Below are 23021 nucleotides of genomic sequence, written 5' to 3' on the forward strand. Positions count from 1 at the left end.
TACCAAATTGTGGACGACACCATAAAGCGTTACACTTGTTTACAATAGGGTCCACCATCTTCAATTCATCATCTAACTTGTTGACCGTTTTGAAAGATGCCCCAGAAAACACGATCTGCAGTCTTAATCATCAATTTTTTTTTTCAGTTTCACAATCAGACATATCAGTACATTGCATTTTTAAGGTGCCAAAGTTGCAGATATGGATATGACCAATTAATTGTGCATCGCTACCTTTTGTGTTATAAATGATCTATATATGCTATATTAGTCACTTCCAGCCTAGGGCCGTGCAGATAGCACTGAGGGGGCAGGGACACAAACCCAAGAAAAGGGCACGTGTGTGCGAGTGTGCACATGACGATTTTTGGGGCACTTTGAGGCAAAGGGGCAGGGGCCCAAGCCCCCCCTCCCTCTGTACATGCCTGGCCACTTCTAAATATTGTGTGTATTGCTTTGCCCCTTTAAGAATGTGTTATTCAGAATTACTACATCATTATATGTGCCGTTTTTAATTATTCCTATGCCTGAATCAGAGGCAGCAAAACCAAGAAACCTCAGGAAGGATCAGAAATGCTATGCAGGGAATCCCTTTCATGATTGGCAGGCGTCATGTCTACCCCATAGCCTCCCCTTCTAAATATTTCAAAGAAATATATATTTCTGACATGCTTAGTAATCGAACCATTTTTGAATGAGAGCACTTTTAACGCCAGCCCAGTGCTCTGATGTGCTGCAGCAATCATGTCAGAATCAGATTCTGCATTTACCATTACCAATATGGTATATATGTAATATGTAAATTCCAAAAACGGAATATCGCGGACTTGTTTTATTTTCTTTCTGTAGCCTAATGTAATTAAAATATCTACATTTTCTTACAGTTTGGCATTGGATACCTTTTAGACAAAATATGTCAATGCAAGTGTATTGATGTGCCTGTGACATGACTGAGGCGTCATGAAAGCCCAGGTTGCTTAGATAGCAGTTTTCAGCTAGTCTGTAATGTTGGGTCTGGTGTCTCATCTTCCTCTTGACAATATAACCCATAGATTATCTATGGAGGTTTAAGGTCAGGCAAGTTGGATGGCCAATCAAGCATAAAATAGCATTGTCTAACCTTTCACGAGTAGTTTTAGCACTGTGGACACTGGACAGGTACCAACTGCTGCTGGAAAAGGAAATCAGCATTTCCATAAAAATGAACTTTTCCATGATATTCAATACAACATTCATTCTTCACAAGTAACTCTCTGTTCTCGTCATGGTTGCAGCCTCTTGTGAAAAGGTGCCATGGTGCTGGTACAATCCTGCTGATAAGACTGCACCTGTTAACAAAATGTACAACACAAAGTTTTCATTAGCTTTGCTGGTACCTAAATTGAGGGCATATCTTTTTATTTTAATAAAAATATTTAAGTACTGTAGATCAGTGGTGATCTACTCTTACCTTGACATGAAAATGATACTGAATACCTTCTCTCACAGATTAAAAAAATAAAAAGTATTAATGAATGTGGATTTTTTTATAGGAATTTACTCTTTTTGTGAAAAGGAAGAGGGTGTTTTTGAAATGGTCTTCATTTTTTTATCAACTTTTTTCTTCTCTTTTTTTTTATTGCCGCATGATTTGTTCTGTTATTTTTTTTGCAGCTGATATTTTTTTCCAGACCATTTCAATTCTTTATTTTTTTCTTTTTTACAATTCAAAGAAATTGAGAAGCATAGCTGTCATACAAATCATTAAAACACATACATAAAATATTTACACATGAGCAACTATCCAGTGGTCTAAATACTACAGATCAAAACCAATAAGGTTGCAACATGGTTTCTGTCATCTGTTAATAAGCTTGATCAAAAGTTAAACACTTCAATCGTTTTGTCTGTCATGTCCAAACAAATAACATTTCTTTAAGCAAAACAAAAAAATGTCATTGACCTATTTCTACAGTGTAAGAATAAAAATTACCATTTGCTGAAATTTATAAACACATCGTACTGAATCAAACATACAACATGGTACTTCTGACGGTACATAACTGCAAAAAAAAAAGAAAAAAGAAAAAGAAGGTTTAGACAAAAATCAAATGTGCCTAGTCATTTAAAAACAGGCATTGAAAACGTGTGAAGTTGTTGCATCAGCTGCTCTCTTCCACACAAGTGCAAGCTGTCGGAGGGGATCAAATTATCTTCATCTGCGCCATGATCGAGGCTCATTGTCGTCTTCCTCTTCGTCGTCATCCTGGAGCAACGCGTCGTCACTCAACGACTCTTCCTGGAACTGATGAACACAGAACACTCAGGTCAATGGTTCATCTTGGCTGCATTCTGCCTGTATCAGTATCTTTCTCTCTTATCTGTATTATAGGCAAATCCGGAGGGGCAGTCCTGGGCGCAATCATAGCTGCGGTGTCACATTAAGTGCAGCTCGACACCGCAGCATTGATTCCTACAGCTGGTCTACAGGGCACCGCTCCGTGGATTCATCTATACTGTATAGCTGTATAGTTTGACTAAGAAAAAATCAATCCGGGTAAGATTTCAGTAGTAACTTGAGAAGGATTTAGTGAACTATCCCAACAAAGCCAACTCTTGTCGTGACAAATCATGACATGACAATGTTTTGGGCCAAACAAAGAATTAGAAAGTAGGAAAAAAAAGTTGTTTTTCTTCTTTGTAATTATGCGTTTGGTCCAAAATAGTGTTTGTCATGATTTGTCACGACTCGGCTTGGCTTCGTACGACGCTTAAGTCTTTAAATAAATACTTTTTGAAATGTCTATGGGAAACGCTGTGATCGGCCGGTAATCACTTGAGTGGCAGTGACCTAATGGTACGTTTTAAACAGCAGACGACAGCCTGGTGTATTTTCCGGAAGTGCGTCATTTGTCTATGAGACTCGGCCACTACTGTTGATAGCAGGCGAAGAGGTGATAGTCGAAAAGTGGGCAGAGGAACGTCGTTCAAAAACATTACATACGGTAATGACCGCAGGAACTAGGAGATTTATATCACCCAGAGTTGCCGGTGTTAAAACGTAGGGATAGGGTTCAGTTATATGGCAGCCAGCCATATAGCTTTTCATGTGTTCTCAACCTTCTTGGCTGGGGACCCCTGGAAATGCTTTGGCAATGACTCACGACCGCCGATACCAATGATCCCAAAATACACCGTGCAAGAGGGAAACCAATTCAAACAAACCATTGTAGACCAGGTGTAAACGCAACAGTAGACCAGGTGTAAACGCACCAGTAGACCAGGTGTAAACGCACCAGTAGACCAGGTGTAAACACACCAGTAGACCAGGTGTAAACGCACCAGTGTATGTTGTTTCTGAAGCAACGCGGTGGGTAAACAGAGGTTAGCCTCCACTACACCTTGCCCGTTTAACCATTGTCTGGTCCTGTCAGTACACCATCTGATCCCATCTCATTCTAAACATGGCAACATATGCGCTCTTAACTTGTACCACCCAGAATACATTGCCAAGTTCACAAGCAGTTCTCTCAGCCATTGCCCTTAATGGAAGAGGGAAGAATTGGCCATCATCCTTTTCAGGTAGAAAACATGCGCAATTCGAAGAAACTATGTGGGAAGTGGAAACTGTCTATATCCATCCAATAACTACTCGAAAAGAGCCGATCTAGAAGCGGTGGCTGAGAGATAAATCTTACCGTATAGTCTCCTTTCCATGGATAATATTGCTGCAAATTTGGAAATACACATTTACAAATGTATGTTACTTTTTAGAGTAGAGCCTGCACGTGATATGATTTAATGTTTTTATTTTGTGTAGAAACATGCAGTAAAAATGCGCACCCCATGAAACTCTGTCTTTTCCAACAGGTAGATTAGGAATTTTACATGCGCACACATCTATAGAGCTCCATTATAACCTAATCTCGCCGTTTTCTCTGAAACTACGTTGCTGTCCGTGGTGTTGATCATCCATCCGAGGTTCGGATCTTATTTGTGAATTTTCACACCATCACGATTCAAATATTAATGTTTCTGGCAAAAGATAAACATTGTGTGCTAATGCTAACATAAGCCGTTTCTGTGGCTACACGTTGGCAGTTAACTTGTTAAGGATGATCTAATTCAACAAATGACAATGGAACATTGTTTTGCATTCATTTAAATTTAAATCAACTCTAAAGAGAAAAACTGTTTCCTCATGCATAAAGAATAAGAAAACCCCAAGGGTCCATATCTGGTGTTGCTTTGGCAAATTGTAACTTGTAAATTAGACATTTCTAGTAACTCTCAACCTCTACTTCAACTGAGAGGTATTTTCAGCATAGAATTCCATCTGCTGCAAGACCCCCCACCCAACTCCAAACGTTTCTATTGTTTTAGGTCCTGGGCTTTGGGTTGGCCATCCCCCAAGGCCTAAACCACCATTATTTTGTATTTATGAGCCACACTTTTGTTTTTGATAATATGTTTTGTTTAAAGGTCAACCTTAAGTATAAAGCTTAAGCCTTTTGAAAGATGACTGGAAAAGATCCTCTGGTATACTGTAGTAGAGTGGGGAATTCATCAATGCTGCTATGCTGGCCAGTTCCTGAGGCAGAAACGCAGCGCTAAACAGTAATGCTCCCTCTACCATGCTTTACAGTCATTTTGTTCAAATACAGTTTTAGGTTTTCACCAAATAAGACCAAATAAATATTGTGGCCAAATAAATCAACATTGGATTAATCTGTCCAGACTCATCTGTTCTTCACCTTGGTGTTGTCAAACAAACCTCAGCCATGCATCTATACTCCTTTTTTGACAGCAGATTCTTCTGCTCCTCCTATGTGGATCAAATCTGTAGTCTCTGTGTGATGGTGGACTCATGCACTTTGACATTGACTGAGGCCAGAGTTGCCTGTAGACACCTCTATGTCACCCTGGGATTCTGTCTCTGTGTATCTTTTAGTTCTGTACTTGATTGGACAGCCTGGAAACCCAGGGGGTTTGAAATGTTCTCTATAGATGATCTTCTGCTCAGTACGATGATTAACTTCATGACAACATTTCTGGGAAATGGTCTTAAACCCCTCCCAGACGAATAAGCATCAGCAATCATTCCTCTCAGGGCCTCAGAGCTTGTTTGACTTGGGCATGACGTAACAACTAAACCAGGAGGACCATAAGAATCTTCAGCAGCATACATTTAGGTGCAAACCATATTACTTTCTTTAACGATTCTCTAATCATCTACACCTGTCCAGTGCACCTGCTTCAATTTGATAATGTTGAATGTGTTAGTAAAGTACTTGGTTAGAATGTTTTTTTCTTTCATTAGGTTAATGGTTTTGATTTTGAAATGGTATTTGCAAAGACAACCAAACTCCATGCAGTGTGAAATCACCACTGACCTCATCATCCTCTGCCTCCACTTCATCTGCATTCACGGCGCCAAGCAGCAGTGCAGGCTTATGCCAGGCCAAACGCAATGGCTGGTTGTTCAATGACACTCCGTGAAGCGCTGCCTGAAAGGATTTAATAAACATTTTGAGAAATCAAATATTAAGCACAGGTGTATACACCTAAATGAGTATTGTACAAATAATATGCCTAGAAAATACAAAAGCTAAGTGATATGTGTATACAGGTACATGTACAGTATGAGCTGGTATGGGTTCATGTCAATGACAGAATTAGCCTACATTATTTGTGGTTCAAAATAGAGGTTGTGCGATATGGATTTTTCAAGGCCTATACAAATTCTGATATTTGGAATGCTCATATCAACCAATGTTTTTTTTTGTCTTCCTCGCAAAGACTCCAATATACATTCTGATTCAGTACCATAAAAAATACATCCGATTCCACTGTATGTGCATTTGCCTTTCATTCTAGACATGTCTTTTGTTTTGTTACAACATTTACATTTTATTTTTATACATCCAAAATAGTATTAAAACATTTGCATGAATGTTTATTTGAAACAAAAAACTTAAAACAAAATGGAGGAAATTAGAATTTGAATAACTGCCATTACCTGCGGCCTTAGCAGCTGATAGGACATGTATTGATATGGTATAAAATGTAAATATCGGCCCGATATATCGGTAAATCCAATATATAGTATTCACTTGAGTTCACTAGTTCATGTGTGTGCATGAAGTTAGGAGCAGTGTTGTTTTCGTCGACTAATACTATGACGAAAAATGTTCATCGAATACCTTTTTCCACTGACGAAAACTAAATGGAAACTAGATTAAAACTAAGCTACAATTACTAAAACTAGGTAAATATACTGACAATTTTGTCAAATACAAATTAGACAAAAATGTTATGAAGGGACTAGTTGACAATAGATCCAGTATAAGTCATTTTACACTTGCTGGAAATAGCAGATCTACAAGCTCACAACGTGTTGCGTTGTGAGCTTGTAGATCGGCTATTTTCAGCAAGTGTAAAATCAGTCATTACGACGGCATCAAGGCCCGTCAAAATACATTTTAGTCAACTAAATCTACTGTAGATTTATTCGACTAAAATCGTATGATATTTAGTCTACTAAAACTAGACTAACACTAAAACATTCCAGGTGACTAAAATGTGACTAAAACTAAATGAGAACTATTCAAGAGACTATGACTAAAACTAAAATCTAAATTTGCTGCCAAAAAAAAAAACACTGGTTAGGACCTCACCTGCTCTGCTTCAGCTCTGGACCTGTAAGTGATGACTGCATTTGGGGCATGTTCATCAATCTGGCAGTCTTCAATCTCACCAAATTGCTTCAGAAAGGAGGCAATAATGAAAAAACAAATGAAGATCACATGTAGCCTAATCAAACCAGCTATACACTTGAGTCGTTCCTGCTCAATAAAAGTAAGGCAGGCATTGAAAATCACTTACTTTACCCCCTCTATCAATCAAACAAACCCTAAAGTGGGGTTTTCCATCAAAAGGCCATATTTGTACATAACTGGATATCAACCCTTCCACTCCCCAGTAATGCAGTTTGAAGGTCACTTACAGCAAAATGTGGCAGCAGGTCTACACGGTCTGCATCAGTGAAACCAGAGATCTCCAGCGCCCGTGGTCGATGGTCCACGCAGGCATGCAGCGACATGCCTCTTCCCCGTCCTCTGGAACCCCTTCCCCGGCCTCTGAGGGAACCACGACCCCGAGAATGGACTCCCCTGCCTCTTCCTGGTGCCAGGATACCTCGCTTAGCCGCCTGGGGGGGCAAGTGAGGAGGTGAATGGAAAACAAAATTAAAACAAAGACACCAAATATCGTGGCTATTAACAGTAAGCATAAATGATTTTAATCAAGGTGGCACAGCTACAACATTAAAAGCATAAACTGAACTGTAAAACATGTCAAAAACATTTTTCATGCTCATTGATTAGCACATGAGCGCCCCCAAGTGGCTGCAATGTGAGTAGCTGTGCTTTTCACAAAGAATAAAACTTGTAAAGAACTGCCCTCTATTTCTGCACTCCATACCTCAATCTGCAACTGAGTGTATTTAAGCTTCAACAGAGCAGTGTCCTCTCCAGCTTGCGCCTTCTTGTACAGGTCCAGTTCTGCATCGAGCAGTTCCCTCTGGGCCTGAACACAACAATACCAAGTACAATCACAAGCATGAAGATTGACTGAAAAATCCAGACAATGTTATAGACTAGAAACAATATCGATAACAATTTTTATATGTTGTACTCAAGTCAGTTGCCTAATTGTACAAATAAACTTGGATTTTTAGAAAATTCACCTTTGTCATTTCAAGTAAATATTAGCTACTTGATCTGAACTGTCTTTTGGGTTGAATATCTAAACTGACTTTAAACATCCAATTATAGTGATGAAACAGGCTGAGCTTCCTACCTGGGCCTTGCTCTTGATGACGCGCAGGGTGTTGCCGATACCAGAGATGGCCTTCATCTCCTCCTGCAGTTTGGTGATGCTGTTGGACAGCGCACCCAATGTCTCCATGATCTTGGCCTTGTCCTCTGCTTTCATTGCTTTGTTCTTGTCTAGCCTGGAAATGAGCAGCTGTGGAAGATGAGAACAAAAATGTACGTACATCACAAGGTGTTTATGTACCTGTACATAATGCCGAACAATTACCTTGAACCGTTTTTATCAAACCTCCAACATTAAGTCTGCAACATTTTTGGTCATGGCATTAGACAAGCAGGCAAATGTCCTGCATATCCTAAAATAAATAGTGTTATAGATGTTATAAATAATGTAATAGTGTTAATAGACGTCATGACAAATGTGATTAGGTCAGCACATTTTGGGCACATTTGGGCAAGTGGCTATGGCTGCTTTTAGCCCAAGGAGTGTTTTTGTGCAAAACTAATGCTTGGAATAGATTCAGAATCATGAAAAAACCCTAGTTAGTAGTTACATGCTACTTAAAGCAAAAGGAAAGTGACATTTTGGCCTGCCATAGGATGTTAATGGTAGGGTCACAAGAAATCCCTATTAAAAAAATTACCCAATAGTGACAGACGGTCAGCAAGTGGATTCATGAATGTATGTATATAGACAATATTTTAGGCCAATAAAAAAAGACTATATACCAAATTTCCCACTTTAAACAAAAGAAGCCTGTCGGCTGCCGGACTACTGAAAAACCTGTGTTTCTGTCAATGGATCTCAAATATTTTCATGTCAAGGACCCCAAAATTATATGTAATTAGCCACCGACCCCCATTTGAAAATATGTTGTTCCAGGGACCCCCCCAGAAGCAAAGATTTGAGTTAAAAGCGTTCACTCTGAAAGAAAATATATTCAAAGATTTGCGCCTCATTTTCATGATTTTTCAAAAATAGCAGATCTACAAGCTCGTAACGCAGCACTATGAGCTTGTAGATCTGCTATTTTTCAATAGCTAAAGTATAGCATAATGCTTAAAACACCAAAAGGGGTTCCCTCCCAAAATGGGTTAATCTAGTTTTTGTCAGTGGAAAAAAGGTAGTCGAGAACATTTTGCCATAGTTTTAGTGGACGAAATGAACACTGCCTAAAGTGTATGTTATTGTTCACCAAAACAATGAAGATCTCACCTTCTGCGCCTCAATGTGCTTCTCAAGGATCTCCTGCTTCTTCTTCCTCACGTCCTGCTGGAGCCTCAGCGCTTCCTGTGAAAGGAATCATGGGGAATTATCAGGAAGTCCAAAAGAACAGGCCAAAAACCACCAATTATTAAGAATGGACATAACTATACGCGTTTATTAAAATGTACATAATCATAGAGCTGGGCAGTCATGCAGGTAAGACACAGGTGTTCCTCAGTCAGTTCAATTAATCATCATGGCTTGTGTTAACTGTCCTTTGGTTCTAACGCGCTTTATTAACCCATTTTGACCTGAGATCAGATTCTAAAAATGTCTTCTACATCCTGACAGTTTTCTGAAAAAGCTATGTTTCTAGGTCAGTCGTTCTTCGATTTTTCAAAAATAGCAGACCTACAAGCTCGTAGCGCGCCACTTGGTGGCGCGCTATGAGCTTGTAGATCTGCTATTTTTCAATAGCTAAAGCATAACATAATGCTAACACCAAAAGGGGTTCCCGCCCAAAATGAGTTAAATGCGGAGGTTTGTGCAACTGTTCTCACCAAATCCTGCCAAACTGGGACTTCTGGTCATTCTATATATGTAATGTATGTCTATGAGAATACATGCAGACAAGCTATATTTCACGTGCGCGAGCAGAGCGTCCTCTGGGTTTGGTGTTGAAGCCTGTATGCTCTCACCCGTCTCTTCTTCAGGGCTTCCACAGTGGTCTTCTGAACAACCTTCAGGGCAGCAGGGTTGTACACAGTCTTGGTTAGACCTGTAGAGGTGGAAAAAACCTGAAAAGGGGATAATTAAGAAAATAAGTGGTTACTCATCATGAAACATGGGAATATGTACGTTTCTGCTATCTCCCAATTACACACATTGCAATCGTTTTCAGGAAAAGATACTGGAGACAGAGAAAAAGAGACAGAAAGAGAATCAAGTAGAATAAGCCATGGTGGTTACGATAGGTTAAGCCTGTAATGCGTGGTAAGGAAATACACAGCAGCTAGCCAGAGACGCGACATACTAAATCCTAAAGCGCCTGTGCTTATAACCATGGCCCGGTTCTGTGGCCAACCCTTAGAACCATGCCCCGGTTCTGTGGCCAACCCGGAATGCCTCTCGCCTATAACAACTGTGGAATAAACTGTGTCATGTGAACTTGAGCCTGTGGAGGCACAGTGGCACCACCGACCAAGCTAAAGCGACCGAGTTGCCGTGCCAAACGTTGTGAAGTTCGATTGAGCAGACTCAATGCCGTTCGAGTTACGTCCCGATAGGCACAGAATCGTAAATACTGTCTGTGGGGTGAGCGTTTTCCCCCAACTGCCACTCACAGCAGCTACTGACCAATCACAACATGTACTTGCATGACCAGTATAGGTTTTGGGACGACGCACCAGAGACAGCTAGTGAGACCTGGCGAATGAAGGGAATGCATTACCTTCTCAACAGGACCTGTTGGTTTGGCAGAGAATCCCAGACGTTCCTTCACTGACATTTTGGTAGCATTCTGAACCAAAAGAGAATATGATTATGTTTTGACAAACACTCATTAAAAAAAGTGTACCCCACACCCCTTCACAGTGCACACACACACACACCTGAGAGGCTGACTCTTGGGGGGTATCCGAGTTCCCAGTGATCAGGGGTCCAAGGCGGTCTTTGACAGATTGCTTTAATGTGGTGGCTGCGGGCTGCTAGATGTTATGGGAGACGGATTTAATGTTTACCATGGATTACATCCAGTATAGCCAAGTATTGAAAGAAGAAGAGATCCTTACCATGAGCTGCTGTTGTGGAGGCTGGTTCTGTGTGTGAGACTCCCCTTGTCCGTCACCTCCGTCCTCGCGGTACCAGTGTAATCTGATGAAGCGGTTGTTGAGTACAGCCTCTGGGCTCTGTATGGCTCGCTTAGCCTCTGAAGGACAGGCAAACTGGATCAGTGCCCCCTCTGGGTCATTCTGATAGGCCACCTGTATGTCAACGGAAATGAACAGGGGGTTGGTACAACAGGGCATGAATATGGAAGAAATGCTCAAGATGGTGGTTTAGGATGCTAATGATATTTCATAAGGCCTTCACTCAACTCACGATGCGATTCCAATCATGATACGATTTTTTTTTCTCCTCTCTATTACACAAATTCAGTATTTTCTCTTTTAATTGTCTTACTCTTTTCAGTGGCAAATGACTGAAATATTTTTTTATGAATTCTCTCTGCTGTTTGCATCACAATTCAAAAACTTTTTTGTTTTAACCGATTTCAATCAATTTACAATACATCGTTACGTCATGCCTAATATTCATTAGACAGAATGGGGCATGCATAGTGTTGTAATCCCCACCTGGAGTAGCCCAACATCATGCATACAGTCGTGGCCATCAATGGATGGACTTGTTTTAAGTACTCCGAGGCAGGCATCAACTCACTGGTCGGGCAAAGACTTACACTCTAATATTTAAAAGGCCCTTTCAGAGTCTCTGAGTCAGGGAGGACTAATTGAACAGGTAAACTGAGGCAGATAAGCGTCCGACCTGGAGGTTGACGATGGTGCCAAACTTGCTGAAGTGCTCGTTCAGTTTACTGATGTTGTTGAGCTCAGGGGGGATCTGGTGGACGAGCAGCTTGGCGTTAGCAGAGTTGAACGGGACCCTCTTGTGGTAACCGTGGTGGTTTGGTTTGCTGAAGTTGGGTCTGAGAGGAAGTCAGGCATTTTTAAACCACTTAGATAACAGCTGTACACATAGTATAGCGGTTTAAGGGTAATGTATCCTCACTGAGCCATTCGGTGAAGACTAGTGAGTTGGAAATACAAAGTCAACATTACAGATTTTACATTACGCTTATATAGATACACCACCAGGTACGCAGTTGTTTGACAACCTGTAGTACTATCCATTTACAATGTGAGTTGAACTGAAATATACAACTCTGGGTCCCACTAGGTAGGCTTAAAAAAAATAAAAATAAAACACACACGTGAAGTGAGGGGTGCTCTTATCATCATATGTCATCATACTTAATCTCATTCTGGCCAATCACAATTTGCGTCCACTTTTATCTTCAATGTTTGTGTTTACACATGTTTGTGTTTACATTCTTGTCTTCAATGTGTGTTTACACAAACCCTCAAAGCTGGACATAGGAGGGGCTAGTGCCTTTAAAAAAAAAGATATATGCTAAACAGAAGCTAGAGCGAGAAGATGGCTCCATATCACACATCATCTCCTATTTTGGAGTATAATTTCCTACAGTGAAAACAGTGGTTGATCAAATAAATAACATCGGGACGATGTTTAAATAATTATGTTAACAAATGTTTACATCAAAAGAATGTAAATCAATTGTTTGCATTTTCTGTCTTTCCTGTACCGAACATTTACCAAACCGTGATGTGATCCCCATGACGGAGGTAGGAAACAATGAGTTCTGAGAACTATTGCAGTTCAAACATATGCTACAGGTTTGTTTCACTTCCATTTGATCTTTTCATTAACCCATTCGGGAACCCCATTTGGTGTTTAAGCATTGTTATCCTTTGTTGAAAAATAGCGGATCTACAAGCTCATAGCGCAGCACCGAGTGCCGCGCTACGAGCTTGTAGGTCTGCAATTTTTGAAAAATCGTGAAAATATGGCACAAATCTTTGAATATATATTCTTTCAGAGCAAACGTTTTAACTAATTTTTGCTACTGGGGGGGGGTCCCTGGAACAACATATTTTCAGATGGGGGTCGGCGGCCTATTACATATAAGCTTGGGGGTCCTTGAGATGAAAAAGGTTGAGCACCACTGACATAGAAACATGGGTCTTTCTGAAAACTGAGGATTTAGAAGGCATTTGTAGAATGGTCCTCAGGTCTAAATGGGTTAATAGGACATCTTACTTGTCAAACCAGGGTTTCTTCAAGGGCATGCTTCCATCATGGGAGGTGGGCGGTCTCTTCCTAGGGTCAGACTCCATGACAACCCTCATATTATTGTTGCTTGAAATCTTATCTGGGAAGGAGAAACAGCAACATCAGCATACAGTTGTACGTGGAAATCATGGCTGCGGGGCTAGCGGAAGATGAGTAAGACTGGCAACACTGTACAGTGTTTCATACTACGGTGTGCATTGCAGTGCAGACGCAAGAGTAGCATGTATGAACAGGCCCATTGCGACTATGTAGTCAGTGTATCAATGACTCCAGGCATTCTCTGTTCCAAACAAACTCGAGATGGTTTCTCTGCTCTGCCCTTCTGTGAAACGTAATCAATGGACATCAAAATGATGACACACGACAGGTTAGAGAGAAGACTGTTGGTTCATTTTTCTGTGCTGAGGAAAAGAAAAGAAAAGAAAAAGGTAAAAATACCTCTGTGTGGCTCGTCCATTTCCCCCATGGTGAGGCCTATCAGGTTGGGTCTCTGAGCATTGACCCGGCGGTAAATACTAGGCCTGGAGGTACTGGTGATGCTAGGAGCCTCTGGGTTGTACACATCCGTCTCATAGGCGTCTGGTCAACGGAAAGAGGAGAACTAAACATGTTAAAACAGCTCAAACACTTGTGATGTGTTTTAGCCACAACAAGGGACAACACTGCCACAGGGCAGTCCTTCTGTCAGTCTTACCCGGAGTGAAGGGCGGAACAGAGGGCTGGGGAAGCGAGGAGCGGATTCCAGAGGTGACGATGGTGGGAACTGAGCTAGTGACAGAGCTGGGTGGACCGTCCATGCCCGAGGCTTGCAAAGGAGGAAGAGGGGGAGGGGGACCTGGACGGAATGGAGAACAAAAATCACACCCGTGTGAAGTGAGGGGCGCTAATATATTAAAGTCTAACTCATGTTGATTAGGTGATGTAATGGTGATGTAAAACAAACGGTGCCAACAAACATTAAACGGCATTAACAATAAAGAGACAAGCAGTCAACATATCTACAGCAGATAATAGCGGTTATGCACATGCTTAAAGTGAATGTACATCGAGTGGCAAAGCAACAGGCAAAGTGAGTTTAACATGGTTTAATGTTGTTTAATGCAATCATCATGCAATTTTCTGTTTGGATGTCTGGGCTGTCAAGGCCAGAAAGTAGTTTTTGCCACTCAGTAGGCATTCCTGCATAACTTCCGGGTTTGATGATGATGTCATGCGCATACCCTCTATATGCAGCTGCGAGCACTGGTGTTTGTAATGGTTCTACTAATCCATTCGTGGTCGATTGTTGTCAAATCATTTCATACTGTACGTGACGTTGCTAAAAAAAGCAACACTTATGCAGAAAGATAAAAAGGCTAAACTGAGTGCGGAAAACAGTGTGGAAAAGCATTACTTAGCCCATTTACACCCGAGGACCAAATTCTACAAATGTCTTCTAAATCAACTCAACGTCTTTCATGTTAAGGACCCTCAGGCCAGAATGATATGTATTTGGCCACAGACCCCCATCTCAAAAGATTTTGTTCCAGGGACCCACCAGAAGCAACGATTTGAGTTAAGGGTTTGCTGTGAAAGAATATATATTCAAAGATTTTGCGACACATTTTCACGATTTAAAAAGAATAGCAGATCTACAAGGCACAAGCTCATAGTGTGGCACCGAGTGCAGCACTATGTAGATCTGCTATTTAACAGGTAGTTTAAAATAATAAAGGTGACACAGATGCGTCCGCAGGTCTAAATCGGTTAGTATTGGTGAGTATTACTGAAGTCCTGAATTAGATTTACAAACTAGTACCAACAGTGTCTGTTTATTCATAAAGGCTTGCTGGTGTAATGACACAATGACAGCCTGTCGCTTTTGGTATGAGAGCACCTTTACAAATAAACAAAGTCCATGTTAACAAATATAGCAAATATTTGGAATTCAATGAACTTCATTGTTGTCCAAAAACGTGTTTTAAAAAAGGTCCCAGAACTTTACTGTTGCTTTGGTCAATGACATTTTTCAAAATTGCGATTAGAAGATCAACTTTATGAAGCAATGGCAATGAGCAGGGAGTCAAGTACCCTTTTTTCCCCACCACAAGATGGCACTATGCCTCTAAATCACCATTACATTGGGATAGTCAATGGAGCACTTTATTTTGACATTTTGAGTGACATGCAAACTCATGTGGGATAAGAAAAATGCAACATTGTGAAATCAATCTGGGGCATGGCTTGGTAATATTCCCTTTAAATAGGATCTGCGTCTCTGTATGTCCGAGCACAGAAAGCTGAAACACCTAAAGTGGCCAGTACAGTACAGCACAGAGTAAAGTTGCATAGGGTACACTACAGTACGAGCCGGCCGTTCCTGAGGCTCTGGATGTTCCAGGGACTCCCTGGGGACCCCCACATGATAACTCTGTAATTTCTCGACTGTTTCGGACGTGCGGCAGCTCGCCGGAACCGGACCGGTTCCTGGGACTCCCTGGGGACCCCCACATGGGTTCCGGGGACCCCCCCAGGGACCCCCACACGGTAACTGTCAGTTCTCAACCATTTCTGACACGGACCACCTGTCATTTCTCAAACAATAAATGTATAGTTGCACCGCTCACTTCACACAGGTGTGATTTTTAACACATTTTTGACCACAACCTAAATAGCTGCAGGATAATCATAGTTGCCACATTGGGTGACATATTTAAATACAATAGAATCAACATAAGATTGCATGGTTCTATGATGTGAATTGTGAACTGCTGTCATACCTGCGATGGGTGGAAGGCTTGGTGGTAAGGTGCCTGGTGGGGGCACGGGAGGCCGTAGGTTCACAGGAGGAGGGTTCAGGAGTGGAGGTGGGGGTGGAAGGCCTGGTGGAGGCTGGGGGTCCGCACCAGGGATGGGTGGTGGGGGTTGGAAGGGGAGCATGTTGGGTAAATTAACATCCTCCACTACAACGGGGTCACTTCCATGGTCAAAGGAGCACATGTCCCCTCGCATGCAGAAGCCCTTCTCTAAAAGAAAAAAGAAAAGGAGAAATAAAAATTATAATATGAGACGGAGCACAGACATGTGCAACTGAAACAGACTGGAGAACAAAATCACAAGCTTGACAAACAATATTAGGTCGCCTTCACGCCAGAACGCTTTACTGCGATTAAAACGAATCCTGCGGCAATCGCATTTGATTTCGATTCAGTGCAGGTGGGAATGCAATCCGCAGCAAATAAAGGAAAGTTGTCCCGTTTAACTGTGGATAGACGTGGGCAAATAAGGAGACTTGAAATATGAGAGAGAGTACATGAATCAATTGCTTAAGAAAACACATAAAAATCACTGTAGTGTACAGAATATTCAGTCAGTCTGTGCGTAAACATGGAGTGTTGTCACTGCTGTCACTGTGTGGGAGGGAGTGGGAACTTTCTTCATGTCGATAAACTTGTAAACGGAGGTCGGATTCATTTTGTGCTGCTCTCTGTGCTGTGCCTCCACATGCCCAAAAGAACAGTGCGTGCACACACACACGCACACAAGAGAGAGAGACGTCTAGGACCCGACACACATTACCCTAATTTTACGTCCTAACTATTACTCAAAGTATTATTTTAACACCATAGATTTCACAGTGTAGTTTATGAATGGAACACATTGATGAAGTTCCCTGCTGCGTTTCCAATTGCTGCGGATGACAGCGCAGTGTGAAGGCAAACCGCAGCAAATTAAATATGCAAGAATCCCAACTTCTCCGCCCATTCGCATCGAGTCTACCGAAGTATTCGGTGTGAATGCGACCTTAAATGTGGTTGTAGCAGCAATAGTCTTAAATGCCAATATTGGGATAACCAAAGAGCTGATCATCTTCTCCAATAATCCTCACCATCATAGTCACGGCAGCGCTTCCTCTGCTGAGGGGGTGGGCCCCGGATAAAGGGGCCACGATCCCCAGGGTGTTCTGGCCGAAAGTCTGACCAGCTCTCCGTGGTGGCGTTGTTACCATGGTGATGGGTGGGCGCAATGACCGTGATGGTGCTGCTCAGCGTTGGCACAGGGAAGTGTGAAGTGGTTGCTGGGGACACCAGGTTTGCTGGGGTGTAGCCCTCACTCCCCTCAGACCTGTCCACTCTGTCATGGTCATACTTCAACTTCACAGAATCACGCTCTGTAAAGTGATGGGCACACAACAATAAAACAGAGAACCCTGATACGTCCAAGGATGGAATGAAATTATTTACAGTACCCTATGGGACGGAGACCTCCGTTTATGCTGCTCAGGGTGTTAACAATACATAAGAAAAATAAATCACTCTTGTGAAGTGAGCAGTGTGTTATGATGAAGTATGATGATGAGAACGTCATCATACATCAGCAAATCAAATCATCACGTTCCGTGCTCAAACGGACAGGCATGCACACAAAGCTGTGCATAGGAGTGGCTGCACCGCTCAAAAATGACCTACGCAATAAAGTTCACTGCATTGGATTTAACCCATTTTGGGCGGGAACCCCTTTTGGTGTTAGCATTATGTTATACTTTAGCTATTGAAAAATAGCAGATCTACAAGCTCATAGCGCACCACCGAGTGGCACGCTACAAGCTTGTAGGTCTGCTATTTTTGAAAAATCTAAGAACGACTAACATAGAAACATAGCTTTTTCAGAAAACTGTCAGGATGTAGAAGACATTTTTAGAATCTGATCTCAGGTCAAAATGGGTTAAGACTCTGAGGCTTAAATCCTCCCAGAAATGAATCCAAATATCCTTCTTGGAATAAAAATGAACCATCAAACATTAAACAGCCAATATTATCTTTAGTTTCAATCTTTACTAGTTTCCCCATTATCTACTTACATCTGAAGTCAGTTTATCCCATTTAGGCCCGACGTCGAAATAAAAAAAACGTTCACTCTGAAAGAATATATATATATTAAAAGATTTGCGCCGCATTTTCACGATTTTTCAAAAATAGCAGACCTACAAGCTCGTAGCTTGTAGATCTGCTATTTTTCAATAGCCACCAAAAGGGGTTCCCGTCCAGTATATATAGTCATCGGTCAGCCAGGTTCTCACCTCTACTTCTGCTGCGGCTCCTGCTGTGTGACCTGCTCCTGGTGCGGTCTCTGTCCCCCCTGTCTCTATCCCTCTCTCTATCCCTGTCCCTTTCTCGGTCACGATCTCGACCATGCTCCTTGCCCCAGCTCCGGCTACGACTGCGGCTGTAACTGCGACTGCGGCCCCTCCTTCGGTTGTAGCGATCACGGTACGAGTCCCTTCTTTGGGGATTGTGGTCATAATCTCTCTTCCTGGAGCGATCGTCCCTTGGTCCCTTGGTCCGTTCATCCACTCTCCTGAGAAATAATTCAAGTGTTCACCAGACATTAAAAAAAAAGAATCACATCCGTGTGAAGTGAGTGGAACTTTTATCATCATACATCATCATCTCATTCCGGCCAATCACAATTTGCGTCCTCACTTTTGTCAATGTTTGTTTGCACAAACATTCAAAACTGGCCATTAATTATCAATGGCATCCAATGTTTGTGTTAGGACAATGTGTGTGTTTACACAAACACTCAAAGCTGGACATAGGAGGGGGCCTAGCGCCCCTCAAAAAAGGTACTGGTAGACGCCGTATATGAAGGTATCTACCAAATAATGCTTCGTCTCTTCTGTAGTGCAGGGAATCAAAAACAAAAAGAACAAATTCCACAGAAGTCACGTCCCACACATCACCTCTGCATTCATTCATAAAGATTCAAATCATGTGGATCTCAGGATACACATAGGAACGGCGTGGCTACGACTTGGACCTCAGACATCATGTCACAAGCCAAGACACACATGATTGGACTTTGTATAAATCTATTGATCTTTGAGGGATGATTCCCTGCACCACAGACAAAACAAGCGTTGTGCATATTGCCAATTTATTTCTTAATCCATTTTGGGCGGGAACCAAGGGTTAGCATTACGTTATGCTTTGGCTATTGAAAAATAGCAGATCTACAAGCTCATAGCGCGCCACTGAGTGGCGCGCTACGAGCTTGTAGGTCTGCTATTTTTGAAAAATCGAAGATCGGCTGACATAGAAACATAACTTTTTCAGAAAACTGTCAGGATGTAGAAGACATTTTTAGAATCTGATCTCAGGTCAAAATGGGTTAAACCACAATCATGCACAGGGCGACACTTAGTTACAATGATACATGAGGATAAGTCAAAAAGCTGGCAACCATCCCAAACACGTACCTGCCATCTCTGCTGTAGCGAGAGCCTGATTGTGGAGGGCTGAGATTCACTCGCCGGGAAAATTTCTTCTCCCTGTCTTCGTCCCTATTTGGCTGCAAGGAGGGCAGACGACAGAACCACCACAGTAAACAGAAATGACCAGATAACAACCTCACTTAATGCAATGTGGTTGGTCACTTTCTCACAAAAATATTACTTTACCAAGTGATCAGCAATATTACCTCATCTTTTTTCTGCTCTTCTTTCTCTACTTTCAGGTGAATCAGGTCAGTTTTGACCACAGCAGTTGGCTGTTCCAGTTGAGGGAGGTAGCTTTTGTTGTTCACAGCTTCAAACAGCCTATCTACAAATGTCTGGGTCTCTAATAGAGAAATAGAGAAAGAGAAATAGAGAATAAAACATGATTCAGCAAGCAGAAGGTGTTTAGGGGTAATGTGGCATGCATTTTGATTGATTGATTGAAATATGTATCAACAGTTTGCAGAATTACAGTACATTTCAAGCACAAACTCAATACAAAGACTGTTAACTGTGAGTGGACGACCCAATTAAGCATTACACTTGTTTACAAGAGGGTCCACCATGTTCAATTCATCAAATTATGCATTAACTCAAATATGTATGGGAATGAATTTAGTACCTTTCTGAAGAAATACATCCAAGCATTACACTTGTTTACAAGAGGGTCCACCATGTTCAATTCATCAAATTATGCATTAACTCAAATATGCATGGGAATTAATTTAGTACCTTTCTGAAGAAATACATCCAATTGGTCGATACACAGGGCTTTAAGTTCCTTTTCACTTTTGTCCTTCTTCACCAAAGCTACGACATACTTGGCGAGAGCAGAGGGGTCTGCATCACAACTGCAAAGGACAAAAACACAACGTTGACTTAGCAGCAACGACAAGAGGTAGTTAATAGCATATCTACTTCATCCATGTTAATCAATTAATCTCGGTATGGCATTTAGCAAAGCTAGCTTATACTTACATTGGCTCAAGGGTTTTGGAAAGCCATATTTTCAAGGCATCAAGGTTTTCAATAATCATTTTAGATACAACCGAACCTTTCCCCCACGGAGGTAACGTCTGTTATCTGCTCACACAGAGAGCCGACATTAGCTGGAGGACAAGGCAAGTTTTAATGCTCTTTCGCCAAGTTGTGCTGCTAAATGGCAAAGTTAGCTTAGCCGCGTTAGCTGGCTAGCAGATGCCCTAAAACGTGCTCAACGATTCTCCAACCTGTGGCGACTCCTTTATTGAAGAAATGTAGAATGGGAGACTGTTACCGACAGCTACTCCAATTCATGTCACACAATGTCAATAACTATTATTTCTGCGTAATTATAAGCGCATCTCCACACTTCTCTGGGCAACTATCTCTCTTCTGGCTAACGTGCCTCAACAAATATTTACTTCCGGTTATGTTCTCGTTTACGATTACACAACCATCGCGAGAAAACGTAGAAACTCTAAGAGGCCTATACGTTTTTTATTGGCCTAAAAATAAATATTGTCTATACATCCACCCATAGATATATATATCTATGCATCCACCCGCTGATCCCCTGTGAGCATTGATTGAGGTTTTTTATATAACTTATATTAATATGTGACGTTACGGTCACCTCACCTGACCTTACAAAATATTATGGCGATTTATTTTTCTATTATTTACTATAGTCCTACTATTGATTGATTGATTGAAATATTTATTAACAGTTTGCAGAATTACAGTACATTTCAAGCACAAACTCAATACAAAGGCTGTTAACTGTGAGTGGACGACCCAATTAAGCATTACACTTGTTTACAATAGGGTCCACCATGTTCAATTAATCAAAACATTTAGACCCCAGACCACTAGACCCCAGGAAAAAATATATATACATATTTAGCCCCATGCTCGAATGCCCCCGCCCCCTGTCAAAAATAGCTAAATTCCCTAAAACGAAAGAAAGCAGCAAATGAAGAAAAAATAACATTCATCTTTTACTTTCTCTAATAACAACCTAAAACATGAACCATGGGGTGAAAAAAACTAAAGTTGTCCTTTAACTGTGGAGGACACCATAATCTATGAAGCATTACAATAGGATCCACCATTTTCAATTCATCATAACATTTATAGACGTACAAATATTCACTTCTATATAGCCAAAAACAGGAAATCATCATAAAGGAGGTAAAAAGGTAAAAAAGACATGACAGTGAGGGGGAAAAGGGGTGGGTGGGGATTCCGTTTTTACGGGGGGCAGTTTTGAATTGCAACCGTCCATAGGTGCCCTTTGAGAGCGGTTTTGAAGGAGTCAAGGGATTTGCATGTCTTAATGACTGTTGGTAGGGCGTTCCACATTTTTGTGGCATAGGAGCGAAATTAATTAAGTCCCTTGTTAGTGCCGAATCTGGGTTGCACATGGTTTGTTGAACTCCATCTGCCCTCTGGTGTTGGTGGGTGTGGACTTCGTTGACATTAAGGAAGTATTTAGACAGCCTAAGACAGGTACATGGGTATCTTGGTGGTACATCGAATCTTGTGGACCAGACCCATTGCAAGATGCTGTACTCAACAACTCTGTTTATACTCTATGGCTCTGGGAGCAGAGCTCTGACTAGGAGCAGAGCCATAGAGTAAGACAGAGTTATGACAACTCCGTTCACTTCATGGGGCCAGGCTCTTCTTGGCTTGTGCTATGGGCTATAGTTCCAAACATTGGAACTATCCCATTGAGATAGATTGAGCACTTCTGCATGACCGCATTCCATTGTTACAATGGGAGTCAACGCTATAGTGTCGTCACTCTCATACTACATCACACTGTTTTATGCCTCCTCAATGTCGTAACTCTGTCTTACTCTATTACTCTGCGCGCGAGTACATGAACCACGTGACCAGGCTGTTTTCTGCCCCCTCAATGTCGTAACTCTGTCTTACTCTATGGATCTGGTCTGTGGATGTATTGGCAAAGAGCATAGCGCAGAGTGACAATGTCCTGGACCGGAAGTTGGCCGAATGCACTGGACTCAGGCAACAGCCCAGCTTTAATGATCTTAAATCCCTTTATTTTAGATTGTTTTTAGTAATAGTACATAAACATTACAGAGACTTTAGTTGTCACTGTACAATACTTTAAAACAGTTGTCATGCTGCACACATGCCTAAAAATGATATTTGCGCCACCCTCATTGAAAACAATGCATTTCGAACTCCAGCTTGTCACTCTCCATCCAGGCTGCATGAACAGCACTCGAGTGCTCAGTTTTCTGCCCCTCAATGTCGTAACTCTGTTTTACTCTATGGCTCTGGGAGGACATCTCCACAGCTGACCATACCTCTGTATTACAAAAATAAATGTCTTAGGCTCAGAAATGTAGTTTTATATAGGCTATTTAAATGTAATCCATAGGCCTAGTCTAGTGTATGAAATATAAAATTGTTGCAAAAAATGTTAATTATGTGTTGAGAAATTAGAAAATTAGGCAATGAATGGCCTATAAACGTTCAACAGGACTGAGTGGGGGTATACTATTCTCTACTGGTATTTTATTTTTGTAAAGTTGGTTTTAGGTCATTGATGTAGTTAATGTGTGCAACTTGTAGTCCAACTTGCAATGACAGATTGACGGTCGGTTAGACATCTTCCTCATCCATAATCTGGAGGACAGGTCTTCATGAGCCCAATGCTGATCCCACTGAGTATGGGTGGGAGAGGAATAATCTGGAGTCCAGATGACACATTGGAAATGGTCTCCACGTTTACTTGAAGGCCTCTGATGTTGGTGGCAGAGGGCAGAGCTTTGTCATTTTAGATGTTGTCTTTCTCCCT

General features: G+C 41.6%; 1 protein-coding gene across 5 annotated transcripts; it reads right to left on the reverse strand.

Annotated features, from left to right (window-relative positions):
* Nucleotides 1–1486: 1486 nt before the first annotated feature.
* On the reverse strand, nt 1487–20641 carry rbm26 (RNA binding motif protein 26). 5 transcript variants are annotated; one of them, XM_079496824.1, is made up of 23 exons: nt 20186–20641; nt 19940–20058; nt 19411–19550; nt 19190–19281; nt 18011–18288; nt 16820–17101; nt 15711–15956; nt 13646–13786; nt 13390–13530; nt 12919–13030; nt 11566–11725; nt 10812–11003; nt 10632–10724; nt 10472–10540; nt 9720–9818; nt 9031–9105; nt 7840–8007; nt 7462–7566; nt 6986–7189; nt 6657–6743; nt 5373–5486; nt 3678–3707; nt 1487–2284 (listed from the first exon to the last, which is right to left on the reverse strand). In XM_079496824.1, the coding sequence occupies exons 1-23, from the start codon at nt 20242–20244 to the stop codon at nt 2195–2197; spliced, it is 3096 nt and encodes a 1031-aa protein (XP_079352950.1). In that variant the 5' UTR covers nt 20245–20641; the 3' UTR covers nt 1487–2194. The 5 variants fall into 5 exon arrangements, with proteins under 5 accessions (XP_079352950.1, XP_079352949.1, XP_079352953.1 ...); XM_079496823.1 differs by having other exon boundaries at nt 10632–10727; nt 20186–20640; XM_079496827.1 differs by lacking the exon at nt 3678–3707.
* Between the last annotated feature and the right edge of the window lie 2380 nt (nt 20642–23021).

The sequence above is a fragment of the Electrona antarctica genome (assembly GCF_951216825.1).
Source record: "Electrona antarctica genome assembly, chromosome: 3".
Classification (NCBI taxonomy): Eukaryota; Metazoa; Chordata; class Actinopteri; order Myctophiformes; family Myctophidae; genus Electrona; species Electrona antarctica.